Source organism: Capra hircus, chromosome 5 (assembly GCF_001704415.2).
Source record: "Capra hircus breed San Clemente chromosome 5, ASM170441v1, whole genome shotgun sequence".
NCBI classification, from domain to species: Eukaryota; Metazoa; Chordata; class Mammalia; order Artiodactyla; family Bovidae; genus Capra; species Capra hircus.
Genome location: NC_030812.1, coordinates 10,062,550 through 10,073,037, shown reverse-complemented (window position 1 = coordinate 10,073,037; position 10,488 = coordinate 10,062,550). Strand labels below are relative to the sequence as shown.

At 43.1% G+C, this 10,488-nt stretch overlaps 1 protein-coding gene across 1 annotated transcript; it reads right to left on the bottom strand.

Moving 5' to 3' along the window:
* Nucleotides 554–2,788, bottom strand: MYF5 (myogenic factor 5). The gene is given in 3 exon segments (NM_001287037.1): nt 554–797; nt 1,205–1,280; nt 2,150–2,788. Coding segments are annotated over 3 exon segments (768 nt in total). The 5' UTR covers nt 2,651–2,788; the 3' UTR covers nt 554–606.

Here is a 10,488-nt window from a genome sequence, read left to right as displayed (position 1 = left end):
TCACTTAAACAATTTTATTTATGGTGGAGTTTCCAAAAATCTCTTATATCTTGAAATCATCCACAAAGTACTATTTTGTGCCTAGATTAAAAATGTATTTCTTATAAGCAAATGTTAAAATATATACCATTAGGCAGTATTGTTATATTTTATTTAACACAATATAAATCAAAGGATTAAAGAGAAAAAGCAAAACAGTTAAATATATTTAAAACTCCCCTATAACTGATTTACATCTATTCTAATGTTTTAAAGAAAAAAAAATAAAGCACTAAACATCAGAGGTAATATTTTGAGAAGCAATATTTATAAAAATATATAAGTTAAGCATTGCAACAAACTACCTTTGATGAACGGCCCCTATAAGAAATAATATCATTGGAACTATATATCTAAAGCAAAGATCAAGGAAAAGAAGAAAAAAAGAAAGTATAAATTGCAATAGTGACTTTTTAAATACACTTTCTTATAAAGTGGCAAGATAATATTTACAAATTTACAACAGAACAGAAATGGTTATATACAGGTTGTCTTGCTTTTGGATTTTTGGTGCCTCCTTCCTCCTGTGTAATAGGCCTTCTGGCAGAACTGATCTAGACTTTTAGTTCATAGCACATGATAAATGAGCCTGGAACTAGAGGCCCCTGGAGTTGCAGGCTGAGAATCAGTGCTGGCAACTGGGGAGAGAGAGGCTGGATCCTGGAGAGGCAATCCAGGTTGCTCTGAGTTGGTGATCCGATCCACTATGCTGGATAAGCAATCCAAGCTGGATAAGGAGCTTTTATCCGTGGCATATACTAAGGACACAAGGAGAAAACCATTAAAAAAAAAAAAAAAAATCCTTGCTTATGCTGCCGCTTAAACTGCAGGTCAGCTCCTTCGAAACCCATAGGTCAGGTGGTCACAGAAAGCCTGGTAGAAATTTGCAACAAATATCTAGCAATTCATGGGGATGAAGCTGGGGAGTGGAGAAGCACCTGGGTAATATTTCAAGCAAAAGCGCACGTCTGTGTGTATGTGCATGGATGTATCTGTTAGGAGGATTTTGAGCAGAAGATATGCGTTTATTTTGCCCTGCCAAAACCCCCATAAATACCATTCTGTTCTCTTCCCAGTACTGCATGGAAGAACAGACTCTACTTTGATAGGCTAAATTCTGAAGTTGGACTGGTCTTTAAACTCCTCTGAAGTCATTGGTTCTTACCATTTGGTACATCAGGACAGTAGACGCTGTCAAAACTGCTGCTCTTTCTGGACCAGATAGGGCTGTTACATTCCGGCTATAATAAAAGACACAGAAGAAGGCGTTTGTTTTCAGGTCTTGGCAAAAGGTGCTCTGATCTCAGGTGAGGCAGTGCTTGCCCACCAGCTCCATAAACTGACCACTCTCAATCACCTTTATTGCCTTGATTTAGGAAGGGCTAGCCTCACCAATCGCAAGGGCACTGAGGTCAATCTCTGTGCTTGGAGAAGAGGAGAGAGGCAGCAGAAAGAAGAGGGTGGAATTCAGCAGCAGTGTACACTGGGTTAACCATGAAAAATGGATTGGAGTAAAAGGAAGCCACACTAATTCAGAGAGAGAACACTTTCCCAAGGCAGAAACACATTAAAACCTGGCAGCGTTGGAGCAAACGCCCTCTGAAAAGAATGCACGAACAACTTTCAGCCAGGCATCAGCAGAGTAGGGGCTGGGGCCATGCAGGCGTTTCTTTCTGTTTCTCCCTTCAGTTACAAACCGTGGGGCAGTGGAGGCCTCAGACAGTTGCCTTTAGATGTTAGTGTATGTCAAGGTCCACTGGCAGTATATTGGAGAAGGCAATATACTGGAAATAAACTGAGTAATGGAGGAAACATCTGACTGATCATTCACAGCCAGCTATCTCAAGTGACAACCTGCTCCTTCAGTGTGCACCTAGAGTAGGTAGGAAGTCAAGACAAAATCCTGTTCAACAGCTGTCTGTGTGCTGGCATCGGTCCAAATGTGGCATCTCTCTTCTCTTCTAAATGTGGCGGGCCCTGCCCCACCCCCCAATACCCAACTATCCACCAGTAACCACTGAATATCTGGTTGCTACACCTGGTCTAAATGAGATGTAAGGATTTTTGTAAAAGTTGGGAAAGCCCTAGCAGGTACAGAGCCATCTCTTACCATGCCATCAGAGCAACTTGAGGTGGGGCTGGTGGGCTCAGAACAGTTCTGCCCTGGCAGGCTATAGTAGTTCTCCACCTGTTCCCTTAGCAGCTCCTGCAGGCTCTCAATGTAGCGGATGGCATTCCTGAGGATCTCCACCTTGGGCAGCCTCTGGTTAGGGTTGGTCGTGGTGCACCGCTTGAGCGTGTCGAAAGCCTGGTTGACCTTCTTCAGGCGTCTCCGCTCGCGCATGGTGGCCGCCTTCCGCCGATCCATGGTGGTGGACTTCCTCTTGCATGCTTTGCAGGCCCACATGAGGCAGTGGCCGGCTTGGTGGTGGCCCGTGGGTGCTCGCACGTGCTCGTCCTCGTCTGAGCCTTGCAGGTCTGCCTTGTGAGCCCCGAAAGCAGCCACTCGCGGCTCAAACTCGTCCCCGAACTCGCCCTCGGGGGATGGGATGCAGGAGCCGTCGTAGAAGTACTCAGAGGGCGAGAACTGGCAGCCGTCCATCATGTCCATCGTCTGCAGAGAGGCAGGGGTGGGCCTGGACAGCGGCGAGATAGATAGGGGAGACACCGGAGCCTGGCGCCGCTGAGGGCCGGGAAATCCCGGGCCGAGCTCCCTGGTCCGTGTCTCTGGTAATTAACAAGGGCAGACGCCTGGCGGCCTGGGTCTGCCGCTCTGGGGCTGGGGCTCTTTATATATTCTTGGGGGAGGGAGGCCGGCCCCTGTGGCCCCGCACTATTAGCATATCCCACCGCAACCCCCGCCAGGGCTGTCTGGGCAAACCTCCGCCTTTTCTCTAGAGACAGTTTGCTGTTTACTGCCCCTTTTGACGCTAATGGTTTTACTGCGTTTCTGCTGGGGCGGAGGTGATGGCTCCCCAATCCGCTTACTTGTACTCTTTAGATTACCTAAACCAAGGGACACTTAGAGGGTGTCACAGACAAAAGGAACGAAGGAAATCCAACTTCGTACAATTGCTCTCACATTTAAAAAGAAAATCGGTAAATAGAGCTCCCCATTCCAGTTGACACCAAAAGCGGACCCGCCTTCCCAATCTGAGACGTGAAGGATCAACTTTATTTTCAGGTAGTTCTCTTTTTCGTGAACTTTAGTTGTATCAGAAATTTTTTCAGCCAGTAGGCCAAATAACAGCTGCTAAAAACTTCAAGTGGCACTTTTAATAATGAAGTGGCTCTAGATTTTTTTTTAAAATCTGTTTTGTTCCTCATCAGATTGCCATTATGTAGGCTTTGTGTTATTGGGGGGTAACCTGGGAGGTTCCTTTTCTCCAAAAACAGCTCGCTCTGAGTTTTCTCTCTGCTCATCTGAAGGGCGTGGGCACAGGAGGGCCAAGTGACCAGGGACACACCTGGCTTCCTCTCTTTCCCGCTTCTGCGCCTGTTTGTTGAGCGCCTCCTCCTGTGATGGACCTGCGCAGGCGGAAGATCCACCCTGACTGCGTCTCTAAGATTTGTGTTCTAAGAAACCAAGTTTTAGAGATGAACTCCTTCCCAGGGGCTCGTCTCCCTTCTCCCTCTTTCTGCCCCGCCCTGTCATTTCCACAGTCTAAACAGCCAAGCTGGGCTTCGGGGTCGCTAATTTTCTGCTTTCAGGCAAACTAACACCGTTACAGATGCGTCCCAGCTGCCGGCAGGGCAATCTTTCTTGGCTCGTGTAAAATTTCCACTCCTTCGACCGGAGTAACTTCACACACTTTGGCGACAAAAGCCTTACAGAAAAGCAATCACAGCAGGGTCTTTGAAACTTCGTGGCTAGGAGGCGGGAGGGGAGGGCTTCCATTTAAGTGACAGTGAACCATTAATCAGCTTTTGTCAACCCTCCTCCACCCTGACTTAACTCACTATCAAAATCACTTGCTGTAGGGGTTGGGGAGAGGATAGTTTTTATATATGGGAAAAAACTATCACTCCAGGGTCTCACAAACAGACTTGAATATTCTGAGGTTTTGGACCAGGCTTCTGGACTCATTAAAAGAAGCGAGTTTGCACCTTGATCTTGGGTCACAGTCCAGTAAACTGTGACTCCGAATTAACAGGGGCTGAGGAGGCCTTCTTTTCTATTACATTTTTCTAAAATTATTTCCCGAAAGCAACCCTGGAAGGCAGATTTCCCCATATTCAGGGGCCAAAGAAGTATTAACTTTCTCAAGGTGAAATCTGCTCTCCAAAGTGAAGGCCCCCAAAAATCAGGGGTAGGAGAATGTCAGTCACCAAAGTTTGCTACAAACGTGCCTGCCGCTGTCCCCTTTCCCAAGTTCTGTCATCTCCAAGACAAAGACACAACCTCTACCACCACCATCACCACCCCACCCCTTGAAAATCTGGCTCCTTTTCAATGGACAGCTTAATTGGGCAGTGGGAAGTCATCTGCCCCTTATTTTTAGAACTGTTAACAAGTAGATGCCTTTGAAATGAATAGGTACCCAGGGGTACACCAGGTAAAAGAACTGAGTTCCTAAAGGACCCATCCAGGGGAGTGGAAACATTCCAAAGTGTGCATGTTGTGACCTCAGAAGCACAGTAGTGGGTAGATATTCTCATCCAGAAATTCTCAGCCAGGCACCACAGGTTCTGGTCAACAGCGATAGTAGCACTTTCTTTGGCTATGTAGTCCCGACTGTCACACACTGGTCAAAGCTAATACAGACCTGTGTGCAAACTGAAGATTTGGACACACATAAATTTGCTCCTTCAAGTTTAAGTGGAAGATAGAAGTTATGCTTCTGGCTTGTCTTTCTCGATTTCTTTCCACAAGGCACCTAACGTGCTTTGTCCCCAAAGTTGTTAAGCATAGGATATTTGTAAGCAAACAGTTATGAAGAGTTTTCTCTTGGGAAGCACTGTTCCCAACACTTGCTATGTATGCACTCAGTTATGACTTCCAACAATTCTGTGGCAACTGTAACTGGACCCATTATTAAAAGAAGGTAGCCAAGCTCGGGGAAGTAAGTCATTTGCCCCAGGTCACACAGAATTGGAAACTAGGCATCGCTTCGGGAGGGCTTGAGCTCCTAGAGGTGAATTCCATTCGTTTCCTTCTCCAATCAGTCCGGGCTCCGTGCGCGCCGTTAGCGCTCCAGAGCAGACGCTCGCAAACGCAGGTCCGGGGAGCTTTCCCTCGGCTCCCGGCCTGAGAAGACGCTGTCACTCAGGAGGCCCTGTCAGGAACCAGAGGTTAAGGCTGTCTTTGGTAAGGTGATCTCAAAACAAATTTACCAGAGTGCCGCGGGCCAGTGGAACTAAAGAAGCCGAGAAAACACAAGCGCCCGGCGGCTTAATGGAACTTGCTGCGGGCGGGGGGAACAGGGTCCAGGGTTGAGGACCCTTGGGACCTAAGCGCTGAAAAGAGGATCTCAGAGCACCAAAGTTAAAAACCGAGACAAAACTTTGAGAGCTCTGTCAGGGGCTAGAGGAGAAAGAGATCAAAAAATGGGAAGCAGGCTACAAAGAAGGTAGGAAGCCAACGCATTCAGAGATGCCTGGGCCCCCCAAATCAGGAGATAACTCCCCTGTTCTTTTCCCAGGAGAGACCATGGGAGGGGAAAATGGGAAACTGAGTAAGACAAAAATAGGCTTTTTTTTTTTTTTTTTTTTTGGTGGGGGAAAATTGAACAGAGAAGTATAAAAGAAAACGTTAAAATTGACTTTTTAACCATTGCTCTTCTACTCAAGAGAAGAGGGTGGCCTCTTCTCAAAATCAGACCATATTGGTTTTTGCTTCTTATAGAAAAGAATGAAAATACAATCTGTTTTACCCTATTTCTTCACGTGGATGTCTTCCATGTTCCACCACTGACTCGGCTAGGAAAATATCACAGTAGGCAGAAGATGAGAGGAAAAGTCAGCCCAGCTGGGTCATATAAATAAATGCTCACCAAGATTCTGATGAAGCAGATATAATGGTTTTTAAATTTTGTGTTATTTTACATTCTGAAGCAAAATAAACACATACTTAATTTTCTTACAGTTTAGACTTACGAGCAGGTTTTAATTGCAAAGACCTTTAAGTAATCATCAACTTTTTTTTTTTTTTTTTTTGAGAGCATATTTTAGTTTGAGCATTATGGCAACAATCCTAGTGTTGATGGACAGACCACACCAGCAAAATGATGCTCAGAGCTTCCTTTTCTAGTAAAAGTTGCCCACCCTAGGAATTCTGCATGATTGAAAATTCTCCGTGTTTCTCTCAGCAGGAGAAATTAAATACACATAGGAAGATAAGTTCATTTTAACTCACTTCTGCCCCTATCTGAGACCCTTATCAACTCCTGGATTATGGAAGTTGTTCTTGAAATTTTGCTTATTATATTTGACATAACAATGTGCCGAACAATTTCAAACCACTATTAGTTCCGGGAACCAGGCACACCTAAGTAAACACATTAGTACCTGCCAAAGCTGCTGGAAGAATTTGTGGAGAAGACAGCTGAAGAAGACATCGGCCTCTGCCTAGTTCGAAGACTCCCAGGAGAGATCAAAGGCCTAAGTAAGGACTTTAAGCAGCCTTGAGAGTAGAGAAAGTAGGCAGTCCTTGCAGCATTGTCTTTGTTCCAGCACATGGCATAGGCATTCCATCTCACAGGCTGACTGTGAACTAGGCTTGCAAAAAATTGCTTTTTCAGAATGAAACCTCTACGAAGGAGGGTCATCTTTTGTAACACTGCTGACTCTAAAGGAGTGGCTGGAGGAGTCTGTTGGAGAAATGCCTTGATGGCTTGGCTCTTTAAGGAAATACCATGTTATCGCTAATTTACAAATGCATTAGATTGGGGATGAGACAGTCAAAGTTTAAACTAAAATTTTTAAAAATATTTTTTCCAGATAAGGTGTTGTAGGAGGAAAGTTTTGAGATGAATAAAAGGGACAAAATATTACTAAGAGAAAAGCACAGATGGGTAAATTCTAACTTTGAATTTAAATATCTTAATAAGGGTGAAGGTCACTATAGCAACCCAAGACTTCTCTACCAATCTCAAGAGGAGTTGGGATCACTGATTTTTAGCATCATACCTCCTCCCCTAAATCATATGAAAGAGTCTGAAAAAAAAAAAAGAGAGAGTCCTTTAGACAAAGGGTATTTCCACTATGTTCAGGCTTGAAATTCAATGATCCAGGTGTGATGATTAAAGTTAGTTTAAGAAAGCTAACATTTGATGTTCTACAGATTATTTCTTCGGTAACATATAAGAGAAAAATCACTTGTTATTTTATACTTAATAGCCTCTGAAATGAGGCTCAGTTTAAATCTCAAATTGCTTATCTTTACCGAGTTATTAACATCTTGATTTTCTGTTTCCACAGCCCTGTTTGTTTTGGCTTTGGCCTTAGTCAAGATTACCATCATTAATATCAAATAAAAACATTTTAATTGCAAACACACCAAGGATTCATTGGGAAGCCTACCATGTCAGTTGTAGCAGTGGAGGTCACATGAAGTCTTTGGGAAATATTTGCTCTATTTAATGAAGAGACTTTCTATGGGCAAACTTATTCCAAACAATTTCTCAGGTTACTCAACTAAGAAAGATAAAGAGGATTTGGTTTGCAAAGACCAAATAAAATCTATCAGCAAGTAAAGTCCATGAATTGATAAAAAACATTGTGCTGCTGAGCAGCTTATAACACAAATCTTATTATAAATATATGTGTAATTTTAAAGTTGAATGAGTTTACCTGCTCGGTTATGATATCTTATTTCAGTTGTGGCGTGAATCTGATTTTCTGAAATGTAGAGGTGTTTGTATGTGTGCATGTGTATATATATATGTATATATTCCATATATATATTAGGAAATCACTATTGATTCTCAGAAAAAATCATAGATACATAAAAAGCATGATTAAGAGGTATACATACAATCAAGACATTTTCATTCACATGTATTCAGATTAGATAATTTGCAATGCTTGACCACATGCATTTTAATTAAATGACTTCTCTAATTTGGAGTTTACTAGCTAAGTACTCTCGAGAAAGAGCTTTTGAAAAACAGTTATCAAATTCAGTCCAATTATCCTACAGACCATAAATGTATCTTCTTTCTCAAGGCTTCTCTATCATGATACATGATTAAGGGAGCAAGTTGGAAGCCATTGTTGTTGACTGGCTCAAAATCCTGGCTCTCTGCCAGAGAGGGGACCTCTTTCTGCTCCAAAGTATCCTTTTCTCATAATAAGAAATAACAGCAGGACTTCTCTCACAGATCTTTGTAGGATTATATGAGTTAATAGGTAAAGTGTTAGGAATGGTTCATTCATCCGGCTGTTGGTCTCATTGTTATTAATACCATCCCAGCCAGAGCCTGAAAAGAAGTTAGACAACTAATTCTGAAGGAACTGTGACTTTTAGTGGAAGAAAAGCTTCTTGATGGTAAATCTAGTTACTAATGAAAAATAAAAACAGCTAACATTTAAAGTTTATTTTGTGTCCCATTTTGGTTAAAGACTTCGCAGTGAACCTTCACAAGCCCAGGAATTATATCATGAGGAAACGACAAAGAGAGAGGGATCAACGATTCAATTCAGTTATCAGCCCACCGACAGACGTTCAGCAGTTTGCCTCCACTCACCCTCCCACCTGCTGCCTTCACAGTTTTGAGAGGGATCATATGTCCAGATCAGTTTCCTCTATGTAGCTTTCTACATTTTAAAAGTGTTTCAGGAGAAACTGGAATTATTCATGCGCCCAGAAATTTGCGTAACTGTTATACCCAGGCAGAGGCCTTTTGAAATGCTAAAAGGGCAAGATACTGCTTCTTGCCTGCAGGGGGCGCGGTCTGCGGCGGCATCTGGGACGCGTGTGGTGGGCGTCAAGGTCCAGGCTGGCGCATTGGGTAGCAAGGTTGGGCTAGGGAATGCTGAGTTCGATTTGATTTTTCACATTTTTGAACTGGGCAATAGCTGTGGAGAAAAAGAGGAAAGGAAGCAGTTAAGGGAGGAGGAGGAGGGAGTGAAATTGCCGTCTACAGAGAGGGAGAAGTAGCGATTCCGAGGCAATGACTTGCCCGCCTCCTAGGCTTTGCTTCCCACTGCGATTCTTGGTGGTCGTTTCTTCCTGAGGTTACAGGATAAACAAACCTGGCACACGTTGTAAAACCCTCACTGTGAGGAGCTCCTGGGGCTTCAGGCCTCTCTGGGGCTTCCCTGTTTAGTCCAGCTAAGAGGTTTCATGTGTGTTGTGGTCTTTTGCCCTCAGCCAGTTAACCCTTACCTCTCTGGAAGCAACCTTCCATCAAAGATGCCTACCCGCCCTCAGGAGACAGATCGTCCCCCTTCTTTTATCTTTCTATTTGGAAAACAAACCCAAACCACAAGAGGCCTAGAGGATACTCCAGTCTTCAAGCCACCAGTCTAGTTCAAGAAAACCAGGCAGGAATCAGAGACCTTGCTTAGAGGCCAGGGCAGTCCTTGGTACACCATATGAATGCTTCCTCAGGAAGGGCACTGCCTGAAGTGTCAAAGAGGAAAAGTAATTGGGGCAAAATTAGCGGATTTTTTTTTTTGGTGTGTGTGGTTATTTCTTGTAAGGATGAGACTTTCTTGAATTGAAGGATTCAGTTGTTAATTTTGATAAATCTCACCCAGATCTCCAGGTAAAGGGCTCTGTGTTTTAACTAAAAGAAGAAACGGGATGTTGATAAAAGGGAAAAGGACGGATTCTTTCCAAATTGTCTTCACTTCTAACCATAAATGTGAGATCTACATGAGACAGAAAAGTGAACAGTTTAATTCAGACACAGGAAAGCAACCCATTTTCCTCCTTTTAAATCGACCCATAGGTAAACACCCAAATAAATGGGTTTGGGTGGTGTCTAAATTAAAATGTGGTTCACCTTTATTTGTGCCCTCTAAACATTTTTTTTTTCAGTTGAATCAAATTAGACCAACTTTTGTTCATATAGAAACTTATCTTTTAATATTACAATACCAGGATCCTCGCACATTTTATATACAATGTCACTCCACATTTAAAATATATTTCTTAGGTTTACATAAAAAATGAAAGTACTAATGTTATTTACAAAAATACATTCAATACCACTAACATTTAGATGCAACGTTCCCACTTTGTTTTAAACAGGAATGAACTTCTTCTGAACATGGCACAAAAGGATCATCATAATGAAAGTAAATATATTACAAAACCAACCAAACAAAAAGTAAAACCGCTAGATCTAAGCCACTCGCGGTTCCCAAGATACAAGCCCAAAGCCGAAAGGCTTTTTCATCCGAGCGTGCACAGCAGTTTCCAAAAAGTTTCTTTGTGAATCTGTCTCCTTCCCTATCATAAACTCCTGGGTCTGGCTTCCTAAATATTAATGTAACGTGATC